The sequence below is a fragment of the Parasteatoda tepidariorum genome, chromosome 9, assembly GCF_982258835.1.
Source record: "Parasteatoda tepidariorum strain Cologne lab strain chromosome 9, Ptep-v5.0, whole genome shotgun sequence".
NCBI lineage: Eukaryota > Metazoa > Arthropoda > Arachnida > Araneae > Theridiidae > Parasteatoda > Parasteatoda tepidariorum.
The window spans coordinates 97,634,805-97,660,566 of record NC_141763.1 but is presented as its reverse complement, the minus strand read 5'-3'; the positions used below and the strand labels follow the sequence as shown (position 1 = coordinate 97,660,566).

General features: G+C 30.8%; 1 protein-coding gene and 1 long non-coding RNA gene across 2 annotated transcripts; one reads left to right on the top strand and one right to left on the bottom strand.

Moving 5' to 3' along the window:
- Nucleotides 1-252: 252 nt before the first annotated feature.
- On the bottom strand, nt 253-3,068 carry LOC147804548 (uncharacterized). Its single transcript, XR_015428993.1, has 3 exons — nt 3,013-3,068; nt 2,365-2,506; nt 253-348 (listed from the first exon to the last, which is right to left on the bottom strand). It is a non-coding gene; the product is annotated as an uncharacterized LOC147804548 (long non-coding RNA).
- Nucleotides 3,069-7,964: 4,896 nt separating this feature from the next.
- On the top strand, nt 7,965-25,762 carry LOC107446496 (uncharacterized). Its single transcript, XM_087152470.1, has 4 exons — nt 7,965-8,248; nt 11,404-11,507; nt 19,245-19,343; nt 23,286-25,762. Exon 4 carries the CDS (start codon nt 23,669-23,671, stop codon nt 25,082-25,084), a length of 1,416 nt encoding a protein of 471 aa, XP_087008596.1. The 5' UTR covers nt 7,965-8,248; nt 11,404-11,507; nt 19,245-19,343; nt 23,286-23,668; the 3' UTR covers nt 25,085-25,762.

The window sequence follows — 25,762 nt, the reverse complement described above, 5'->3', positions numbered from 1 at the left end:
TTAAACCTTCGGCAGTAATTGCTTCTTTTGTTAAACTATAAAAGAAAGTTTCAAATGCATAATTCTTCTATAATTTTAATAGATTGATTTAAATCATCTTAAAATAACACTTATCCAAATTCTACAGTTAGTAAAAATTATTTATGGGAACTCATACTCGTATTTTTAGAAGATTGTTGTCTAAGGTGCTTGAATTTTTAAAGCTATAAAACTAAAAATTTAAATAATTAGTCAACTGAAACTCAAAGTACTTTTATTTAAAACTAAAATTTCACTTTTTTTACAAACCAACAAAATTATTTTAAATACTGTTTCCGTCTACTTGTTGAAACTTGTAATTATTGGAACCTAAAAGGAAAAAAATATTTAAATTAGTAAGAAAGTCATATTTATAATAATAGTGGCAGGTCTTAAAATATTAGAAAGTATTTTTTTATCATTTAAATTAACTGGATGAAATTAATTTTCCTTTTCAGATAAATATCTTCTGCCATTTCTATTCAATCCTCGTAGCTAAAAATCATGACATGTATCACAGCCACAAAATAAAATACACTGAAGACAGTATTACCATTAACAACATTTACAGAAATTCAAATATACAGGGTGTTTATAAAGTCTCGAACCCATTTTGATGTTTAATAACTCATAAAATAATAAAGATAGATTAAAATTAATAACATAAATGGTTAGATAGATTCAAAAACTTTCATGAACCTTGTCAATGAACTTCCACGTGTGCCCCCTTCGTCGCACGGAGAATATCAAGTCGATAGTCAATTTCACGCCAGGTAGCGGAAATCATGTCGGCTTCCACAGAGGCTATTGCGGTTGTAATTCTGGCTTTTAGGCCATCAATGTTCGACACGATCCTCCTGTAAACATTGTTCTTTATAAATCCCCAAAGAAAAAGTCCAGCGGCGTTATATCAGGTGATCTGGGTGGCCAAGGAATTGGACCTCCTCGCCCAATCCATCTTCCTGTAAAATGGTCATTCAAAGAACTACGAACGATGATACCCCAATGAGGTGGTGCACCATCTTGTTGCAAAAAGACATGTGGCTGAAGCTCTTCTAGTTGTGGAAATACGAAGTTTTCCAACATGTCTAAGTATACGACTGATGAGATTGTCTTTTCTGTAAAAAAGAAAGCTACCTCTCGTGAAATTGACTATCGACTTGATATTCTCCGTGCGACGAAGGGGGCACACGTGGAAGTTCATTGACAAGGTTCATGAAAGTTTTTGAATCTATCTAACCATTTATGTTATTAATTTTAATCTATCTTTATTATTTTATGAGTTATTAAACATCAAAATGGGTCCGGGACTTTATAAACACCCTGTATAATTCTAATCTTATTATGCAATTTTAACACTTTTTATTTTTCTATACATCTGTAACATTATGGTACTTGTAAGTTTAATAATTAGATTTCCTTCCTTTTCTTTTTTAAAAATCTTTAAACTCAATAAACCTAGTCTATATTTTTCAACTTTTTGTCAGACTTCATGAAACTAGCAGCTTTTTTTTTAAATTTTTGACGCTGATTCTGAAAAGGACTTATGTTATTGTCAATCACATCAGAGTTTCTTAAAAAATAGTTATTTTAATAATTTTTAATCAATGTAATCAAGAATCTACAATCGTTTAATAAATTAAAATTTTAAAGTTATGTACCAATTTTTATTCTTTTTTTACACTCAATCGAATAGAACAAATTACAAGCTGATAAGGAGCATTTATTTTAAAGTTGTGAGTTATTTTATGTGAGGAAAATGTCTAAGAGAGAATGATTTGAAATAATACTTTTAAAATAAGTTGAGTATAATATCTCCTATATAACTTATAATACCGAGCAGAATAAAACTAATAGTTAGTTGTTACAAACACTTGTTTAAATCTAAATACACATCCCGTAGGATGAAATTCAAAACAATGCATATTACTTTCAACCATAAATGTTTTTATTTGCAATTGATTTTATTCAATTCAGGATCAAAATTGCATACTATACTGACTTATTTCTAAAAAATTTAAGATTTCCGAAATTCGCACATATTTGAAGTAGTGAACCATAAACAGCTGCATGAAAATGTTCATAACCTTGAAACAAATTGTCATATAAACTTGAAATCGGATTTAACTTCATTCTGCCCAATATTCTAATAAGTAATAACAATCTGCTTAGTAAATAATTAACGTGGGTAAAATGCGAGAAAATAACATGTAGTGAAAATAGCAGTTTTGTGATCAAACATGAAGAAGTGAGCTAGTACAGTTACTAGTTTTCAATTATCAAATATCTAGCAAACTATTGTTATCAACAATTACATAAATTCTGTAGTTTATTAGGAGAGATTACTTTTTCTTTTAGGTATAAATTCAGAACTATATCCTAGGGGAAGGCTGAGCAGTAACTTGCTTGTCTCTTCTTCTGCGCCGCCGCGCATGTGCTATTTACAGCCTAGGCCATCTCAGTAATATCAGGGAACTGTGGATAAGCTCTGTAAATATATATATATATATATATAAACAATAATATAAACTTTGCAACAGATATCCAAACGATAAGCATACAGCTATAGTAGAATTTCAAAGCAAAATTGCTATTTTAAAAATCTTTCAATTTTCAATGATTTATTTATAAGAGAAATTGTGAACATTTTTCTCAATTAACCAGCGTGCATACTGCTACGTTAAAACATATAGATTTAAGCAAAATAAAAAGAATAGTTCTATTTGACTGAACTACAAACAATAAAATATACTGTGCATAACCTGCTGTAACGATTCACCAGTAACGTTACCCAAAACAGTGACGAGAAATATTTCGGTTATTCTCTCTTATTGCTAAGCCTACAACGAGAGCCTCTAAGAATATCCTCCAACTTAAATTATTTAAAATCAGGACGCGTCGTTAAAACAAAAATAATAAAATTTAAGTTTCAAAATCGAAGCATATTTGATTAAAAGTGATAAAACTAAATTAATAAATGTCAAGCACACTTACCGAATTTCGAATAGACTTTCGATTGTCAACACACACGCCATTTGCCGGATCGCATGGAACTCTGGGAAGTGAGTTAGTTAATATGAAGTGTACTTTAAGCTACCTTAATACAAGCTTAGGTATAAATAAAATGACTTCAACACCTCAGTAAATACCTCACTCTCTTTAGTTGAAATAAGGTTGATTTTTTTATACCTCATAAATACCTCTTTTGCAACAAGTGTAAGAGAAACAACCTCGTATACCTTAAAAATCATCTTATCAGTCTGGATGATTTGAAGTGAATTTAAAACAACCTCAAAATAAGCTTAGGTATAAGTAAAATGACTTCATATACCTCAATAAATACCTTTTCATCGTTAGTTGAAATAAGGTAAAAATTTTTATACCTCAAAAATACCTCTTTTGTTACAAGTGTAAGAAAATAAACCTGGTATACCTTAAAAATCTCCTTATCAGTCTGGTTGATTTGAAGTGAATTTTAAACAACCTCAAAACAAGCTGAGGTATATATAAATCAACCTCGTACACGTTAATTACAACCTTTACGATGTATAATTATTATTGCTGTTTTCTCTGCAACCTTAAATATACCTCAAATATACCTCAAAACAACCTTAATACCTCAAAAATACCTCAAATCAACCTTAAATATACCTAAAATTTTCATAAGGGTGACACGCTGCCTACTGCGCTACCGAGGCACGTGAGAGAGTGAAGAGATATAATATTTAACTTTAACTATCCTTTCGTTATTTTAATATGAACTCTGCAAAATGTATTATTGCGCGACATAACTCCCCCAAAAAAGTACTGCCCCGGGTGAGGATCGAACTCACGACCTTCAGATAACTCAATTTAGAGCAGATTATGAGACTGACGCGCTGCCTACTGCTTTACCGAGGCACGTGAGAGAGTGAAGAGATATAATATTTAACTTTAACTATCCTTTCGTTATTTTAATATTAACTCGGCAAAATGTATTATTGCACGACATAACTCCCCCAAAAAAGTACTGCCCCGGGTGAGGATCGAACTCACGACCTTCAGATAACTCAAATTAGAGCAGATTATGAGACTGACGTGCTGCCTACTGCGCTACCGAGGCACGTGAGAGAGTAAAGAAATATAATATTTAACTTTAACTATCCTTTCGTTATTTTAATATGAACTCTGCAAAATGTATTATTGCACGACATAACTCCCACAAAAAAGTACTGCCCCGGGTGAGGATAGAACTCACGACCTTCAGATAACTCAATTTAGAGCAGATTATGAAACTGACGCGCTGCCTACTGCGCTACCAAGGCACGGGAGAGAGTGAAGAAATATAATATTTAACTTTAACTGTCATTCCATTAATTTAATACTAGTTCGGCAAAATGTATCATTACTCGAAACAACTGCTACAAAAAAGTACTGTCCCAGGTGAGGATCGAACTCACGACCTTCAGCTAACTGAATTCAGAGCTGCTTATGTAACTGGCGAGCTGTTTATGAAGCTCGCAAGAGAAAAAAAAATGTAATACTTAGCTTTTGCTATCTTTTCATTAAGTTTCTTTTTTATTTCAATAATTAAAATTGTAAAATTTCCAATTGCGAGAAATGCCTAGATAATTTTATGGAAAAATATAAAACTATAAAAGACGAAGAAAATTTTTAGGCCATGAAGAGGATCATTTACGAATGAAGTGGGCTTCGGGTGGCATAGTGGTGCATGAACTCTCTACCTTATGACAACACTTCGTATACTTTTACAAGTAGCATGTGGAGAGTCATAGAAGAAGAAAGTACGTTAGTTTCTCAATTTTGATATCCATATAGATTAAAATCTTTTAAGTTGGGAAACTGCTTGGAACTGAAAACTACTTTAAACATAGTTCTAAAAGAACGCATCATGGAAATTTGAAGAAAAAAAATATTTTTATTTATGAAAAAAAAAATATTGAGAAAAGGAAAAATATCACAGTACATTCTTAAAAAAATGAAAGGAAGGGGGGAGGGAAAGGTGAAGGGTCAAGGGCGTGGAACCGTTCTTCTCCCCTGATGGTGTATTCGATTGCTGGGATATATTGCTTTTACGCTTAAGCACCCCCCCCCCTCCTTCAACTGAGGGTTATATGGCTTTCTTCTCTCGCCACTCCTCTTATCATTTGCTTTTTTTTTAATTGGAATTACATATATTTGCAGGCTTGTGTGCTCAATTTAGGCCTTATAAACTTTTGTCAAATAGAAGGACTTTTAGCACAATACAGGAAGGATAGCACGAAAATACATCCAGGGTAACAGCGAGATTTGAACCCACCACCTTTGCGCTTTGCACAACATTTCGCGGGGGTTCCACTCGCCCCTCCTTTGTTTTTCGCTTCATTGAAAAATAAGTTAAAAGAAATTTTTATATCGCAAACACTACAAATACAATAATATTGAATGACGCGCTATTCAAACTTAAACAAAAATAAATAAGTAAATAAATCGGAAGTAATAATCCAGAAATCATTCGACAAATTTTAACCCGATTTGAACGAATTTTATTTTGATGAATTTTAGTGAATCAGACTCCAGTTGGGAGGACCAAAGTTCGATCATCGACTCCTTTAAGACCCACCAAGTACATGCGATATACGTGTTCGTAAAATTTGTTGAACCGAAAATCCTGTGGTCGGTTGCTGAACATAGTTCTGAAAGAAAGCATCATGGAAATTTGAAGAAAAAAATATTTTTATTAATGAAAAACAAAAATATTGAGAAAAGGAAAAATATCACAGTACATTCCTATACAAATGAAAAGAAGGGGAGAGGGAAAGGTGAAGAGCCAAAGGCGTGGAACCGGTCTTCTCCGGTCCATGGGTCCAGGGATCTGGGGAAGATTTTGTTTCCCTTCAGAATTATGTCTAAATTGAGAAAGTTGCCGAACCTATTGATATCTTCTTTGCAGAAGATTGTGATGGCATGCCTTCGGATCATCCTTAAAGATGTTTCCCAGGCCGTCACCTAAAGTCCATTGTGCAGCTCTTCTGTTAAGTAAATAAAAGTACCTACCTGCTAAGATTACGAAGTAAATAACTTCGAGCGCAGGTCATCGAGCTACCGAAGCGGGGGAGCCATCCACTCAGCAGAGGATCAAAATTGTGATGGAATGTCTTCGGATCATCCTCAGGGATGTTTCCCAGACCCTCGCCAACAGCACATTGTGCAGCTCTAGTGCGACGTAAATGAACAGCAACAACAGCAACTACGAAGTAAATAAAGTACAATACCCTACACATACACTAGTCCCGCAGTGGACTGATCGTTAAGACACGGTTCCCAGCAGATCACCGAAGTCAAGCTTCACTGGCTGCGGTCAGTGTGCGGGTGGGTGACCACTTGGATCAGACTGCGTAGGGACCGAGGGTGTGGGGTATTGGTCCTCGTTAAACTGTTCTACCGTAAAGTGCTCGACTTCGCGTGCAGGTGGTCGGGCTACCGAAGTGGGGGTGCCATCTCCTCCGTTCAGGATCAAAATTGTGATGGCATGTCTTCGGATCATCCTCAGGGATGTTTCCCAGACCGTCGCCAATAGCCCATTCTGCAGCTCTAGTGCGACGTAAATGAACAACAACAACAACCTGCACATACACTCAGCCTCAAGCCAGGGCTAAAGAGAATAGAAGGGCTGGTTCACTCCTTTGAAGTATCTCTTGCCGCGCCGATCCTCCAACGTCACTCTAGTGACGTCACTTTGGCGCAAAGCTCGCACTTTTACTTCAAGAACGGAGCTTTTGGCCTTACTAGCTCTAACTAATATTGGATCATTTCTTTTTGCGAGATATTCTAAGACATTTGTTATTTTCCATAATGACTTTCCTCAGTTTTTGCAGTGAATTTACAAGAATTTAAAACTATTATCGAAATGCCAGTTTGCGCGATTGCAACTTGCAAAAATTCTGATATAAAAACAAAAGGAAAAAGTATAATTTTTCGCGTGTTCCCTAAAGTAAATAAACAACTATGTAAAGAATGGATTCCGAAATGACACAGTTAATATAAAACAGCAATACGTTTATTCTGTCGTAAAGAACTTTTATAAAAATTCATTATCTAAATAGAAACCGCCTCGTTAGTTCATAAAGAAAGGCAGGTGAAAAGAATTAAAAAATAGATAAAGTCAAAGAAAATTAAAATGTAAGTAAAAAGTATAAATAAAATATATAGTATATAGTTGAAATTCTCCTAATTTCATAACATATTTTTTAATGTAGTTATTCTAAATATTTATGATTTTTTTTAAAAATTATATTCTCTTCAATTTAAATATCTATAAATTATATCATCGTAAATTTAAATGTCTATAAACAATTGTAAAATTTCTAATGTCATTATGAACCTAAATTATTATTTTGTTTCAGTAATTAGCGTTTAAGGTTGATGTTTCCTAATGATGAAGTATGAACAAATTGCTATTAACGACATATTTTAAAATCAGGGATTCTAAATTTAACTTAACTTATCTTTATAAAAGAATATGTAGATAAAAAAAAGTTTCGATATATGCCTTCATTTTTCTTAATAGTTAAAGTTAAAACTGAACTTTTAAAAATAAAGTATTTATCGTGTCATTTTCACCAACTGGCAAAACATTTTTATAAGTTTAAAATGGTATTTTTTTAATATAATAACCAAGAAAGTTTTTTTTGAACTATGTTTATGAACGGAAATAATGTGTTAATTACGTAAAGTTTGAAGGCTAATAACCAGAAAAAGTCTAACTTATTTTTACGAAGAGAAGGATGCAAAGTTATGATAATATCTTTGCTTGCGATCTCCGAGATCTGTGGACACAGTGACGTCATGAGGAGGGAAATCGTAGCTTCAGCTCTAAGAGCGGAGTGAACTAGCCCTTGTATTCTCTTTAGCCCTGGCCTCAAGCACTCATTCCAACGATGAGCGAGCTATAAGCAAACTTCAGCAAAGTAGTCCAAGAATGCTCACCAGTCATCATCATCATCAGAATTTTTGTATACAATTTTAGCTGGTTTTTAACGCAGGATCTGATCAAATATTTTTAGGAAATATAATTTTAGATTAGCACTCTTGTATTATAACTGAAATGTCAACAAATGCTGTGAACTAGTTATTTGAAATCAAATCTCAAAATAAAATATCCTTCACCAAGGATTGATTTGCCTTCGCCCTTGTTCCAGTACCTAATGTGGTTCAAGAGCGTAAATAAGCTTACATCTAATAATATTATGTAAGTAATAAATACTTAAGACAATAGACAGTCATCCGATGATACTTAATCAAGCGAGTGTAATATTATTTTTACTTTTCTAAACCTAATTTCTAAAAGCGTATTATGTTGTAAAAGTAGTTTTTACTTGAGAATATAAGCGTAGTTTTTATGATTAACTATTTGAAATTGTGTGATTTTTTCAGCTATTTTTATAAATTTTTTTGTATATTAAATTAAATCATACAACTTAATTAAGTATTCAGGGGTCTGTCCAGGCCGAATTTACTACCGTTTAGCGGTACCTTCACAAATTCAACTTTAGGAAAAACGGTAGTTTCACAAATTCAATTTTAGGAAAAACGGTAGTTTCACAAAATACTTTTTCTTAAAATTTCATTTTTGTATCCCTTAAGAAACGATAAATCTATATTTTTGTGTTGATTTTTTTAATGTGATTTTTAATTTTTCACAAATTACGTCTAAATTTTCACAAAATAGGTACCTGTCAAAAAAACCTAGACAGACCCCTGGTATTATATATCTAGGAGAGGAAGAATGCAGTATGCTTTAAAAATTATCAAACATTCTTTAAACCTCTCGTATCATGTTCTTATTCTTTTTTTTTACAACAATAATTGCAATTGCAATGCATCATTGTTGTAAAAAAATGCATTGTGTGCTGTCTCGAAATGTTTACTTTACTCAGGGGGTACAGTGGTGTACACATCACAGAGTATGGTGGTCCAACCTTGTGGTTCATATTGAATTAACATAAATGACTTTAAATTTTTGGGTTCACACCAGCAATGAAAATTTAGAGGGCCAGTAAAGGCCTGTTTACACGGTCCAATTTCTTGAATCCGAGAAATTGGACGGATTTCTCTGTCCAAGAAATTGGATGATTCGTTGACACTATCCAAGTTCTTGAATGTCGCTGATTCGTTGAAAGAAAAACTTGCGCATGCGCATTGTCCATATTCAACATTATAAAATAATACTTACATAAGTTTAAAATTACTAAATAAATTCATATAAAATCATAATTACACAAATAAACCTCAACAGATCAATTTATTTGGACTAAAATCTATGAAAACCCACAACAAAATGACATAATTTGCTGCCAGCTTGTTGACGTCACAAAACCTAAGACGCTGATTGGTTAAGGGAGAAAAAACTTGGATGGAAAGTAGAACATGCTCTACTATCGTCCAAGAAATTGGACCAAGTTTTTGGATGTTTGTTTACACGATCCAAGCTCAAAGCAGAACAAGTTTCCATCAATATCAATCAATCTCTGTCCAAGAAATTGGATCGTCTAAACAGGCCTTAAGACCACTTAAATATTCATTAAGTTGTTCAAAAGCTTATTATGATAGACAAGCTGGAGAAAAAATCGAACTTTACTATTCAGTAATTCATGTTATGGTAAACCCTCGTGGCAGAATCACAAAGACATTGTCGCAGAGCGGAAAGATTTTATTTTGAAAAGTAAAAAAAAGTTACTTTTTGTTCTACAGGGTTACTATTACTATTTTTTTTCTTCACACGTAATATTTGAATCATGCGTTTGGAATAATCACTTTTTGACGAGTTCAATTTACACCGATAGTATCGTAAATCTATTGTGTTTTCGGCAGTTTTTGATATTGTTTTTCACATGGGCTTTAAATATTTCGATATATTTCAAATAATATGGAAAATTCGAATCGTGTATTTTTTAGTTACTATTTTATGAATTCCAAACAAATTTCAAAGCGACAAATTTGTCACCTATGTGTGTGATTTTAGCGACATTTGTGGAACATTTGGCGACTGCCATCGCCATACTGGCATGACAACTGATTATTTTATTATAGTGAAATACGTATTTTTAGTGTGTATTTTATGAAATAAAATTACCAAAAAGTAAAAGAAATTAAAATATTCAATTGAAAAATTAAACAAAACTAAGAAATTTTACTAAGCAGAAATAATTCTAAATTAGTGAATGTTAAAATTTGTTAATGAAACAATGGCCCAGCAATCACATGCCCGAAACTATATTAAAATTTAGATTAAAGTAAATTTTTGTAAAAATTTAAAATAAGAAAGTCTAGAAAAGTATAATTAAACTAGTAAATATGAATGCTTGACCTAATCAAAATTGCTCAGTAACTTTTTTAAATGAAATATGGAATCGTACACTAAATGAAATATTTTTAATTTTTTTTTTTTTAATGGCAGACACTGAACTTTAGTTCATTTTTGCCTTGGAGGATGCAGAAATATTGTTCTTTAATGTTTTATGTTAATGTGTGAACATTACTCATAGAGGTGAACAACATTATTCAGCCACAGATACCCATTCATAGGGTGTGCAACGTTCGCGCATCACATAGCAGAGAGAAACATTCATGCCCTGAGCGAAATTCGAACCTGTAACCTGGTTTTGCAGTCAGGCATGCTGACTGCTCAATCACCTGGTGTGGGCATATTTCCACAGTTAAAAATTAATCATCTTATTGATATTTTGCTTTTTTTATTATTTTTTATTTTCACTAAATGCGCAAAAAGCAATAAAAATATTTTCTAAATAAAATAAAAATGTATTTTAAATAAAATTAAAATAAAGACTTTAGTCTTGATCTTAAAACAAATAAATGTAACCACTATTATGAACTTCAAACTGAGTTAAATTTTTTAATTAAAATAATCTAAATATTGACAAACCCACGGACTATATTCAATAATGTCTTCTATAACATATTTACTCCTTTTCCAGAACTCTAGATATTCTATTTTGGAGATGATTTTGAATTCTAGTAATGTATTATTGATAGGTTAAAAATGCATTTTAAATATTAAAAATAAAATAATAATAAGGTTATTGCATGAGTTATAAGCAACCATTAAGTTTATTCTCAACTTTAAAGGCAATTTCTTGATTTGAAGTAATCTATAAGAGCCACCCAAAAAGTTGCTTGTAAAGGTTAACCATTTTTTATTGTTTCTCTCCACTTTGACAAACATTATTTTGTTTTTGGATCCAGCATTATTATTTTATAAATTTTTTCGCAATTCATAAAATGAAAAAAAGAGGATTAATTGATAAGCTATTTCAGTTTATGTATAAAAAATCAGTTTATATCTTATACCTATTCATGTATCTGATATCTGTCAATGCTATTTAGGCAAGTGAGGTATTGATTTCCATGTACAAAGCGGCCAGAAGACTATTGTCTGATTTCAAAACTAAAAGTCCGAAACTAAGGGTGATCAAGGACTGAAACAAACGGTAAGTCTATTGTGAAAGTTTCAGTGGAAGATAATCCTAACAAAGTAAATATCTATAATAGTAATCAGAATTAAACCTATAAATTCAGGTGATTTTATCAGTGTGTAATTATTATTTAAACAGTGAGTTATTTATTTTTTTAAATTGGAATATTAATAAAAAAGGCAGTGTTTTTACAAAAAGCGCACATTTACAGGGATGATTGGGTGGGTCGTCCTTCTAAAAACTTTTAGGGAGAATATTGCTTAAACTAAAAATATAATTGTTTTTTATTTAAAATAGTTCTATCATACATAATCAGGGGTCTGTCCAGGCCGAATTTACTACCGTTTAGCGGTACCTTCACAAATTCAACTTTAGGAAAAACGGTAGTTTCACAAATTCAATTTTAGGAAAAACGGTAGTTTCACAAAATACTTGTTCTTAAAATTTTATTTTTGTATCCCTTAAGAAGCGATAAATCCATATTTTCACCATATTTTTGTGTTGATTTTTAATTTTTCACAAATTATGTCTAAATTTTCACAAAATAGGTACCTCTCAGAAAAACCTAGACAGACCCCTGATAATTGATAAATTTGTTTTACACATAATTATATTAGTCAGAATCATTTTTATTGACGCTAAATTTTATTCATCAATCCGGTTTTCTGATGCCAACTCAAGTGGCATTTCTGCACCAAGAAAGCAACACTGAGCAAAATAAAAACCGTTTGTGAAAAATCATCAAGAGTGGCGCTAGACTTAGCCCGACAGGGGGTCAGCAATGCCCCGACAGGGGGGCTAAGATAATTTTGAAAATAAGCAATAATTTTTAATATACGAAAAATAATTAATATGACATAGACATATTTGTTCTGATAAAAAAATTATCATGATTCAAATATTAACAAAGAAAAAATATAAAAGTGATATCTGAATAAATAAACAATATATGCACATCCATCATAAGATTCTACAGTGTTCTCAATTAAATATTCTACTCAAACAATAAAAAATTTATGCTCAACTAGAAAAAATTCCAAAAATTCGAGCTTACTACTACTAATGTTTAATTCCGTAGCCTTGTAATTTTAAACCTAATCCAGCAGACAAGAGAACTCCAGGATCAAGTAGTGGAAGAAATTTTTGCATTCGTGGAGGACGTTTTGATAGCCCGCATTTGAGTTACATGGAGAGGAAAACCACGAAATCCTCCCACGGTAAGTCTGATACCAAGGGAACTCTAAGAAATGATCCGCTTACCACTGAGGATATTTCACGTCAGCACTGTGGTCGGTAAAAGCAGGGTGTGGAATTCATATCACTCAGCCATCACTGGGATTCGAACTCGGTGCACCTCATTCGGAGGAGAATGCTCTATCCCTTGAGTCTAACTTTATTGAGTAATAACTCTGCGGCAGGTACCAATTTTCCAATTTTATTGATTGGTACCAATTTTATTGATTTACTTAAATTTAATCACCTTCAAAATGTAAATGGTAATTCAATCGTAATTTTTGTAGAAAAAAAGGGAAATAAACCGTTTTTCCTCTAAACCTGCAATGAATGCAGAAGCAACCACGAGGGTTAGTGAGCAAAATGAACAGGTAGTGGAGCCTTCCAGTTCTTTAAATAATTGTTAAATTACTAGTTATTAACATGCATACTTAAAAAAAAACGAAAAACATTTTTCAGTATTAAGAAATAATAATTAAAAACTGCCATCAGCTGGAATAGAGCCCCCGAACTCACAGTTTTGTGTTAGATTTCATAATCATCAGCCCCAAATATACAAACCTGCCTTGCGGATATTTTTTAAAAATTTCTTTTAAATTCAATAAATTAAGTCATTTGGATACTTGACATTCTTGAAAAATGCTTTCCAAATTACCATTTTTAACGTTTATAACAAGTATCTTCAGTTCATTTAGAAGTAAACCATAATTCGGCTTATCTTATTCATTTTCAGCTTATGTATATACACCAAAAATTATTCAAAACTAGATTAGATATAACTCAAGGACTGCAAACTTAACTGTCAGATATAAAACCTTATTTAAGATTGAAAATGGTAAAACGAGGAAAAGTCTACATTCCACGAATTAAATATTTTAAAAATAGTCTGTTTTTAGGTTATAATATTCGTAATTACCTTAATAAACTTTAATCGTAATGTCGGGGTTCCGCCGATGGAAAACATTTCATATATACACACTAACGCTTTATATCAATTAGCAATTAGTTTTAGAATTACAATTATAGAATAATTATTATAAGATTATTATAGAATTAATAATTATTATAGAGTGAAAGGTTTTAAAAGACAAATATTTGTTAATGTTTAATATTTAATCTATGAAAAAACATAACACATATTGAAATCTAACGAATAGCCCCTGATAAATTTCGTGACAAAAAAAAGAAGAAAAAAATTGAAGCTTGATTGATTTCTGGATTTTAGAAACACCTTCTAGTTTTACTATTCAATCAAATTGGTTTCGATGTCATTCATCCCACCTGTCTCACTAGTGATTCAGCATATATTGATATCATTTTTGTTTCGTTCTTACTTAATATTAATTTGCTTGCGACCATTATTTTTTTACGTATTAATTGTTTAAATATTAATTGATTTTTGAATTGACAATTTCAATCATCTCTTAGGTATTTAAAACTGCAGCATATCACATGAAAATATTAAGTATATATCATTTTTACAATAAAGTAAAATGAAAAGGAATTCTGATCCTTAGGAACAGATATTAAATAGTCTCATGATCGAATGATGGAGCATAATTACCTTTTAAACAAATCAAATTTTTTTTTTACCTTTTAAACTAAAAATTTGCTTATTTTTATAAAACTTATTAATACTCAAATTATTCAAAAGATGATATGACAACGAAGTTTTTTTATTTTATTCAGTCATTTATTTACATTTTTTCCACTTTATTTATTTTTATTTCATTAAATTAAATGCACACTGTTAAAATAAAAACAAAGCTGTCAAATTTTTATATATAGTTTCGATTTATAACTTTAAGAAATTGCTTCGACTTTGATTAGGAAATTTAAAAGCCTTATTAATGAAAAAAAATGAGAAGCCTTATTAACTTTAAACACATAATAACAACAAAAAGGAGTTAAAAATAGAATGATCAATAAACAATAAAATCGTACGCTAACTAAATTAATTAATTTCGTGTACGAACTATAATATTACAAATTAAACATATTTCATATTTAGGGGAAACATGGAAAATTTGATCATATAGGAGTTTTAGACAATTTTTTTCTCATGTTTTAACATTTTTTTAGCTGATGATCATTTGATTTCAATGCTCTATTAAACAAAATCATATGTTGTTTCTGTCTATTAGCAGTAAGTAAAATTAAAATTGAATTACATTTGTTATATCAATTTTATCCGGAACAGACCAAATCAAGAGTTTTGGCAAACAGGCCAGTCAAAGAGGGAATTGAATAGTGGCCCGCCATTTAAATAAATGAACAAAACAAAAAAATCTCAATGTATATATAAAAAACTGCTCAAATCTTTCACGTTTTGATTGATTTACCAAAATTGATTTAATAGAAACATTTGCTTACCTCCATGTGAAAGATTTATGTCTTCTTAATATCCTACAAAAAGTTGATATAGAAATTCCTATTTCATTCTCTTACGATTGATTTGAAAAATAACAGAATTAAATCAACTACAATAATTAAATAAAGTAAACAATTATGCTAGTTGAAACATTTAGGATGATTAAAGGAAAGAAAGCTTTTATAATAAATTAGAAAAAATATCTTCTAAATTTTGTAAGAGAGAAAAATTCTAATGGAACGAGTCCCAATTTAAGGACAGTATGGAAATCTCAAGACAGATTCTAACAAGACCCTCCCCCTATCTACAGCCCTAGAAATGTTTTCTTCTTAGAAATTTATGACCAGAAATCAAACAAAAGGGTGTTTCTGTGGATATCTGATATTTCCGAAGTTAGGCGGAAAGAGCCCCTAGGCAATATCAAGAAGCTAAAAACATATTCTTACAGTGTAAAGTGAGGAGGCTATTTAACAACTCTGTGGGTGGTAGCTACGAAAGTGGGGATATTTTCATCAGTAGAAAAAGCGTTTTATTGCTCTTTTGGTTAGAAAAGTGAAGAATAACAATTATTTTATGTTTGTAAGCACTTCGATTAGATTTTGAAAAGCATCCAAATATGTAAAAAAGAAAAAATAATCTGAATAAATCTCTGAATAAAACTTTAAAAAAAGAAGAAAAAAGTGGGATCTGGTGGCCCTCTTGAGTTATGAATAATAAATGAGTTAGAATTTAAAAAAAAAAAAAAAAATTAATGCAATGAGATTTTAGACTTTTTGGGGGCCCCATCAGAACTCGGGGCCATGGACCAGGGCCCATCCTTAAAAATGGTTCTGGTTCAAAATTACAAGGCTACGGAGTTAAACTTTAGTAGTCGTAAACCCGAAAATTAGGTCAGCTGTTCAACGACGGATAGAATAAAATAAAATAGCAAGATACACAAATTTTTATATTATTTTGTGGAAGGTAATTTTAAATTGTAAAATACAAAATTTGAATAAAATTGATTGAATAATTAAAGATAAATGAAATTTAAACAAACCGACGTTTTTAAAATTTGAACTCAGAAACTAATCGATCGATTGCTCTGAAAGTTTGTGTTTTGAAATTAAAAGGATGTAAAAATATGTAGAGCATACAATTCAATATATTTTATTATTATTTAATAAACTAGTAAAAAACAACAAATAATTATTTAAAATTATTTTTGCTTAAAAATTTGTGCATAATTTTTTTTCTTCTTTTTTTTGTAATTTAATGTATACATTTTTCAATACACTCAAGAAGTTCTCGAGATAATGCGCAATAATCGAAGTATGAAGTTAAAATTAAAGAACCCAAACTTTCCATCTCTCTTTTTGCCATAACTTTGGACACTATCATCTTCCAGATTGCGGCTGTTTCCGCATTTTGAAAATTAAAAACCTAAAACTAAACTTTTGACAAACTTGCATGTTTATCCTGAACAAAATGCGCTTTAGTGCTCTTTTTCGTAAAAATATGGTATTGACTCTTTATGCGTGAATATACGATTAAATCAAAAGTTAATCAAGGTGTTTCCTTTTTCCATTTCATACACTGTACATAAAATAAGTCAATGAGAATCTATTATGTTGATTAATATATATTTTAAGATATTGAATACGGACAGTTTAATTGTTTCTCTGAATCAATCAACAATCTTTTTACTACTAAGAAAATGATAATAAAAAAAATAATAAATTAAATCTGCCAAAAAAATTAAAATAAATTACAAATATTTTGTTACTGTTTGTTTTTCTTTTTTTCCCGACTGCTTATTTAATGCGTTGATTAAAATATAAACCTTGAATCCGAATAATTAAATGATTTTCCTCATTTAAAAGTATTAAAAAAATGAAAAAATTAAAACTGAATTTTTTTCATTTTATTCTTTTACTTTCATTTTGCTTGAAAATTTCACAAAGCAATTATGTGATCCCATAAACCATTAATAAACATGTTACATAAAAAAGAATTTGTAAAGAGGACCTGCCTCTCTCTCTCTGTCCCTCAGGCTTTTGTCAGTTATTCTCCCAGTAAAGAGGGGTGATTATCTATCCCCTCCTCAGTTCTCGAGAAAAAAGAATAGCAGTTAGAAAGATAAGTTTCCAAGAAAATCAAGATGTGTTTGAGGAGAAAGGATTTCTATGGGTCTTCCAAAAGTCTTCAATTCCAACCATGTCTAATCGCATCCGGACTCTAGTTTAACAATGTATGAGCAAAGTTAGGAGTAGTGCAGTGAAACTACAATTACATAGAATTTACAACATATTTTACTAAATTTTGTTACTAATTCTTAAAAATAAATAAATAAAAAGTCAACTACAAAAATTTTTATTAGGCATTTGTAAATGAATTTGTGACATTTTTTAGAAAAAAAAATGTGACCAGACTATTTTCCCGACGAGACTTTAAATTTTTCCCGATGGGGGGGCTGGCCATGCCTGACGGGGGTGCTCCAGCCCCCCCTGACCCCCTACTGGCACCGCCTTTGAAAATCATGTACCTTCAATAACATTTTGAAGTCAATGGAGGTAAGTTACCCCCTAAGAACGACCCACCTCCATTAATGACCGTTTTACTGTGGAACAGAGAGTAGTCGCTCCCTAGAGGTTTCATTGTAAAATTCTAAATGCTCATTTGTCCAAAGACTTTCTTATTTAGGTATAAACACATTTAAAATTTCTTTAATTGTAATTATGTTGTAAAGACTGGAGTCACCCACAGTAATTCCTGAGTTTCCTGCAAGTTTCTGGGGTAATTCCTGGTCACAGTCCCTTTTATGTTTTAAGGACACTTCACCAAAATGAAAAAAAATCATAAAGATACTCTGAACTATCCTCATTGGAATTTGGTACTTAATTATGAGTTTGTTGTTTATTTATTTTGAAGAAAGAAAACTTTTTGAAATGGCTCGTTAAATTTCTGTAAAACAACATTGGCCTTTGTTATGATACATTTTTACAAAAATCTTAGTTACAACTAAGGTTTTAAATATTTTTCTTTTTTCTCTTTTTGGTTGAATTAGGAACTACTTCAGTTACAGAAAAATAGTTTGGATTTACATTATTATTTTAAATAATTTACAGGAGTGCACCAAATTCTGCCCCATATTCCTGACTTAATTCTTGGTCACTGGGGTAATTCCTAGTCAATACTGTTCTTATCATTTATGCATTGTTATTTTGTCTATTATTGCCATATTTCATTTATTTTAATTATCTGCAACTCTTTGAGCCTTAACTGCAAAGTTACTTAAGCCTTAACTGCATGAACCACTAGATATTCAACCAAGATTGAGCAGTTGAATTAAAATGCATCATCATTGCAAAATGCAATTGAAAACATACAGAATTCAATAGAAGAGCATAGATACTATGTTGTATATTATAGATATGTTCTAGGATCTAAGAGGAGAAAGATCTGTCCTATATTGAAAAAGTCACAAAAGTGGAGGGCAGTGAAATACCTGGAAACTTATGCTGCCCGAAGCGAAATAGAATAGATACAGATGGCATTTGCTATATTTTTTATGAACCCATTGATTTGAAAGGTTTAGATCCATTCACAGCATATATAGAAGCTATAAAATTGCATTCAAATTGTATGAAATTTATTTTGGCTAAAGATGTGTCAAACGTATATATTTCTCATGTTGAATAAATTTGTATTTAACCCTTAAATATCTAAGTGCAGTGTTTAATTAGCTATATATAATAAAATTAATCATTTAATTAGTTTAATAAATTGTATTAATAATATACATAAAAAAAACATAGGCATTTGCACCAATAATTAACCCATAAGTGACCAGGAATCATCCCCTTCCGGGGGGGGGGGTAAATTTTGGTCACAAATTATTTGTGCATTATTGATAAAATAAATATTTTATTAGGTGGACAACACGGTGCAAAATTGGTAACTCAAGCTTAGATAGGTTTTGTAATAATTGAATGTTAATGCTTTTTGACCAGGAATTAACCCGGATGACTACTATATTTGTTGATATAATATGAAATTTAAATTTTTAATAATATAATAAATATTTTCTATAATAAATATTTTTTTCATGAACTGAAAAATGCAATAGAATTGTATGAAAATGTATATTTTTCACTTTCTTTTCTTAGGGCTGCTGTTTGAAGTTTGATGCATTTCATGTCGAATCATTGAAAGTTGGATGCATTTCATGACATTTGAAGATAGCCTTGGATAATAGCCCCAAAAAGGTTAGCTAACATCTTAAAATTTGTTTCTACTACCACAGAGGAAAATAGAAGAAAGACATTTTCATTACTTAATTATACTAGTAAGGATTGTGTCCTAAATATTCATTCATTAAAACCATTGTCTTTGATGTATTATTAATATCTTAAAATACTTTGCTGTCGGAGCCTATATCTAGTAATATTGTTAGTATAATTCCATCACTCATTCCACATAGAAACATTCTTGTAAAATTTTTATTGTAGCTTTCTAAAATCCTATTTTAACTTGACACAATCCTGTCCACCCTTATATTCCTACCTTTATATGTATGTAGTATATGGCAATTTCAGTCTTCTAAGATAATTTAGCTATACACAAGTTGATACAGAGTAATATGAGTTTTTCAATAAACAGCAACTTACTTAATATCAATGTTCATGCTGGTGAAAAACCTTATTCTTGTAAAGTATGTAATAAGAGTTATTCGCGAAAGAATAGTCTGGCTAGGCACAGTCGTAATCATACTGGTGTGAAACCTTATACTTGTACTGTATGTAGTAAGAGTTTTTCTCGGAGGAGTCGTCTGATCATCCACAAACAGGTTCATACGGGTGAGAAACCTTATTCGTGTAGTATATGTAATAAGAATTTTACACAGAAGAGTACCCTGACTACACACAGTCAAGTTCATACTGGTGAAAAACCCTTCTCATGTAGTGTATGTAATAAGAGTTTTGCAAAGAAGAGTACCTTGACTGACCACAGTCTTATTCATACTGGAGAGAAACCTTATGCTTGTAGTGTATGTAATAAGAGCTTTTCTCGGAGGAGTAGTCTAACTCTTCACAGACATATTCATACTGGTGAGAAACCTTACTCTTGTTGCGTATGCAATAAGAGTTTTTCAAATAGGAGTGGTCTAGCTGATCACAATCGTGTTCATACTGGTGAGAAACCTTTTTCTTGTGAAGTGTGTCAGAAGAGTTTTGCACAGAAATGTCATCTGACTGAGCACATAAGAGTTCATACTGGTGAGAAACCTTATTCTTGTAGTGTATGTAATAAGAGTTTTAAACACAAGAGTCATCTGACTGGGCACACTCGTATTCATACTGGTGACAAACCTTATTCTTGTAGTTTGTGTGATAAGGGTTTTTCAACAAAGATAGCTTTAAATAAACACAGTCTCACTCATTCAGATTAGTATCGCACAGTCTCACTCATGCAGATTAGTATCACACAGTCTCACTCATATAAGTATTGAAATTTTTTCACAGGTGTTTAACTGATATGTTTATAATGTGAATATCCTTTCCCTTGTAATAAGTGAAATAATTATTTTATTTATCTTTTTTTTCTTTCATAATCTGTATACAATTATATTTGTTGCAAAATATTTCATGTGTGGTATCATAAGTACTGTGTTCTACATTTTCATATAGTATTATTTATGTGCTATGTGCAAGATAAAAAAAGGACTAGATGAATCACTTTTGATCTTTCAATCAGATTTTCATGTGCTAAGATGCAACAATAACGGTTCTAAAAATTTGTTTAAAATATGCTAATTAATTAGTGCAGACAATATCAAGCAGTGACTGATGTGCACAAACAAGAATATATTATTCCAAGAAGGTAACAATCAAAATAAAATCGATTAAACACATTGGGTCAGTTCCCCATCTTAGATCTTATGGGCCCTGCACCAAAGTGTTCTGATGTTGCTATTACTTAAAAGTTTAATCAGTTTTCCTCTTTAGAGAAAAGTTGGAATACTCTTCCCTTTCCATTTTGTTATAAATTAATATTTTTAGGTTGAATTTCATATGTGTTTGAAAGCAAACTTTTCATTTTAATCTAACCACATTCAGTCAGAATGAATGAAAGTTTGTGAAAATGGTGAATTTATTTTATTATTACTTATAATTTTAACATTTTTATTGTAGTTTAATTATTAGTGTTATAATGTGAAAATGATTATAAGATTTTGGGGCACTGCATATTTAATAAGGATTGTATTACAGAAAAGATGGGAGAGGCAGACTTAAGTTACTGTTGTCTCAACAAATGAGATGTTGTTCCATTTTTTTTACACCTAATTGAATAAAATAAATCCTAAGTTAAAAAACGAAAGAAAAAGTTTTTTGCTTATGCTTACGTAGGTATCTTATTTTACTATGCTTCTCGTGGAAGACTGACTAATTTTAAAATTAAAAATCATCATTAAAAACAAAAATTAAATGAAGGGTATGTCTATTGTGAAAGCTGTGAACATTTTATGTAGAATGTTTGAACCAGTAATCCTATCATTTTATTTTTTTTTTACTTCATTTGATTCAATTGGGGACAATTCTTTAATTGCCTAGACAATAATGCCAAATTTTTGACTCAGTATTAGTCAAAAAATATAATTTTTATACATAAAACCTTAATAACTTCTTAAATCTTAATCTTGAGATGGCTTTCATTCAATTCAACATGAAAAAGTACATTGGAAACAATTCCTCCTTCTGTCAAATAGCAATATTTAAGTCTTATCTCTACACACTCTATTCATGTATCATATTTATTTTCATGAGTAAAATAATATTTCTTATAATAGTACATTAATTGTATTTATCATCATTATTACTTTTTGAAGCAATTTTTTTGTTTCCAATTGCAAGGTTCATTCGTTTTGTTGAATTAAATGTCATACTTAAATTTATTGTGTACTTATAAATAAATTTGTAATACAATAAAAAAAATTGTTCTAATTAAGAATAATTCTTTAGTCTTGGATTTTTATATAATTTGTCTGATTTTATTACGAAAAATTTACTAATTTGATGATTATACTTTGTTCACTATGATTTACAAAACAAGACTAAAAACTTGAACATTTAAAAAGCAATAAAAAAAGAAGAAGAAAACATTGCTAACTGTAGCTGAAATAGGAAAAGAATTATTTAAGAAAAAAGAGAATAAACTTAAGATGAAAAATTATCACTTCAAAATGAAGTGGCCCATGCAAGAAATTTTCGAATCATCTTGCAAACAACCTAAAGAACTCATTGTGAGGCCATCATGGGTGGTTATATTTCATTTTGTTACATCTTCTTTGGACTATTTAACTGTGTTGCTTATGACTTCATGATCTTGGGTTCGTGTGTCATTGTTTGTTCGGTTTTACATATTGCTTCTGTCATAGTTTGAATATTCTTAGAACCTGCATCTAATGAAGTATCCATTGTATTTAGACATTTAAAAACAATGATATCAATAATTGCTGTATAAGCAAAAAATGATGTTTGTTTTATATTGTGATAAATAAACCATTTATTTATTTACTTATTTATTTGATGAATAAATCATTTATTTATAAGTTTTTAGTTATCATTTTGTTAATGCACATTTCATTATTCATATAAAAATGAAGTTATTCTTGCGAATTTTCCTGTTTTTTGTGTCTGATTTTTTACTCCTGTTTAGTTCAATAATTTCACTGTTATAACTTATGAAAATAAACAACACAATTGTTTGTTTTTTTTTTTTTTGTAGAAAAGTTTACTGTTATATAACATTGTCGCTAAAATATAAATATTTCCCTCAAAGTTGTTAATAAATAAAAAATCTACTAATTCCATGTAGTCTATTCTTATTAATGCTGTTCACCTCTTCTTCCCACTTTAATTTTAATATCTTTTTTTTTTCTATGTATTTGCATAAAAACATTTAGTTGAATGGTAAATGCTTCAGCAGGAATCAAATTTATATCTTTATTTTTACCAATGAAAACTATTTAAAATTTCTTCAACTGTAACTGTACAACCAGTGTGGTTACAGAAGACTATTTTATCTGTTGTAAGAATAAGAAATTTGATTTTTAATACCTAGTTTTAAAAAAAAAAAATCATAAACTAAAATATGCAACACATTTGTATGAAAATGTAGATTTTTGAATTATTTTCTCTCTCTCTCAGGGCTGCTATTTAAAGTTGGATGCATTGATCTGCGTTCCGTGACATTTGAAAATAGTTTGAAGATATTAGCAACAAAAAGGTTATCTGACATCTTAAATTTGTTTCTGCTGCCACAGTGAAAAATTGAAGAGAGACATTTTCATTACTTAATTGGACTAAATATGATATTATCTTAAATACTTCTGTTGCCTTTGCTTCCAGAGCCTTCAAATACAATGTCCAGTAATATAATTATCCTTCAGTAACTCAGTCATTCTTTTTAAAAAGATTCTTGTAAAATTTTTTATAGTAGCTTTTTCAAAAAAACTGACAATTTTAGAAGTGAAAGTCTTATAAGATAATTTAGCTATACACTAGTTAATTCAAAACATAGTATATATAATATGAGTTTGTCAATAAACCGAAACATACCTAACATCAATGTTCATGCTGATGAAAAACCTTATTCTTGTAAAGTGTGCAATAAGACTTATTCACGGAAGTATAGTTTGGCTAGACACTATCTTATTCATACTGGTGAGAAACCTTATTCTTGTAGTGTCTGTAATAAGAGTTTTTCTCGGAAAAGTAGTCTGACTATCCACAAACAGGTCCATACGGGTGATAAACCACATTCTTGTAGTGTATGTAATAAGACTTTTACACAGAAAAGTTCCCTGGCTAAGCACAGTCTTGTTCATACTGGTGAGAAACCTTATTCATGTAGTGTATGTAATAAGAGTTTTGCTCAGAAGATTACCATGATTGATCACAGTCTTGTTCATACTGGTGAGAGACCTTATTCTTGTAACATATGCAATAAGAGTTTTTCTCGGAGGAGTAGCTTAACTATTCACAGAACTATCCATACGGGTGAGAAACCTTATTCTTGTAGCGTATGCAATAAGTGTTTTTCACATAGGAATGGTCTAGCTGATCACAGTTATATCCATACTGGCAAGAAACCTTTTTCTTGTAACATATGTAATAGGAGTTTTACCCAGAGGTGTAACCTGATTGCTCACGGTCTTGTTCATCAAAGTGTGAAACCTTATCCTTGTAGTGTATGTCCTAAGAGTTTTTCACGCAGCACCTATCTGACAGAGCACATGCGGGTTCATACTGAGGAGAAACCTTATTCTTGTAACGTGTGTAATGAGTCTTTTTCTCAGAGGAATAGTCTGGCTAGGCACAGTCTGGTAGTTCATAATGCTCAGAAACCGTATTCTTGTAGTGTATGTAATAAGAGTTTTTCACAGAGTAGATATCTGACTTATCACAAACGTGTTCATAATGGTAAGAAACCTTATTCTTGTAACATATGCAATAAGAATTTTTCTCGGAGGAGCTGTCTGACTCTTCACCAACATGTTCATACGGGTGAGAAACCTTATTCTTGCAGTGTATGTAATAAGAATTTTACACAGAAGGGTGCCCTGACTGCGCACAGTTCTGTTCATACTGGTGAGAAACCTTATTCATGTAGTGTCTGTAACAAGAATTTTGCACAGAAGAGTGCCGTCGCTGTGCATAGTCTTGTTCATACTGGTGAGAAAGCTTATTCGTGTAACATATGTAGTAAAAGCTTTTCACAGAAGAGTTCCCTGACAGAGCACAGTAGTGTTCATACGGGTAAGAAACCTTATTCTTGTAGCATATGTAATAAGAATTTTTCTCGAAGAAGCTGTCTGTCTGTCCACAGACATGTTCATGCTGGTTTGAAACCTTATTCTTGTAGTAAATGTAATAAGAGTTTTTCACATAGGAGTTATCTGTCAAATCACAGTTGTTATCATGCTGATGAAAAACCTTTTTCTTGAAGTGTTTGTAATAAGATTTTTAAACAGAGTTGTATAGGTCTCCCATAATGAGTTAGCTGCTACAAATTAAGAGTAACGAGAACCAGTAAAGTTTATTCCTGCAATTTAGGAAAATAAGCCAACAAAAAAAATTAAACAAATGATAATTGGGAAAAAGTAAATATAGATATTTTATTTAGCATATTCATATTGTAGATATAAAAAAAAACTCATTTAAAGAGTACAAAAGTATTGATTCAAAGAATTTGAATGGTATGTCAGTTTAGAATTCTCATCTAAAGTGGCTATTTTGCACGCTTTAATTTTTCCCACCTATGAAAAAGTGAGCTCATCCACTTTGCATGGTTGAATAATTCCTAATTGTTTTTCATACTGGTGAGAAGCCTTATTCTTGTAACTTTTTTAAAAGTTTTCTCACTGAGAAACAGTTAGGCTAAAGACAGTCTTTTTCATATTGGTGAGAAATCGTATTCTTTTAGTGTGAGTAATAAGACTTTTTTGACAAAGATAGCTTTAACTAGACACAGTCACACTCATACAAACAAGTAACAATATTCTTGTAACATACGTAATAAAAATTTTTCAGAGAGGTCTACTTTAACTGTATATGGTTGTGTTCATACTGCTGAATAACCTTGTTCATGTAATAAGTGTAATAAATATTTCGTCTTTTTTTTA

Excerpts from the sequence above, each read along its gene's own strand:
- LOC107446496 (XM_087152470.1), top strand. The coding sequence starts at position 23,669 with ATGAGTTTGTCAATAAACCGAAACATACCTAACATCAATGTTCATGCT.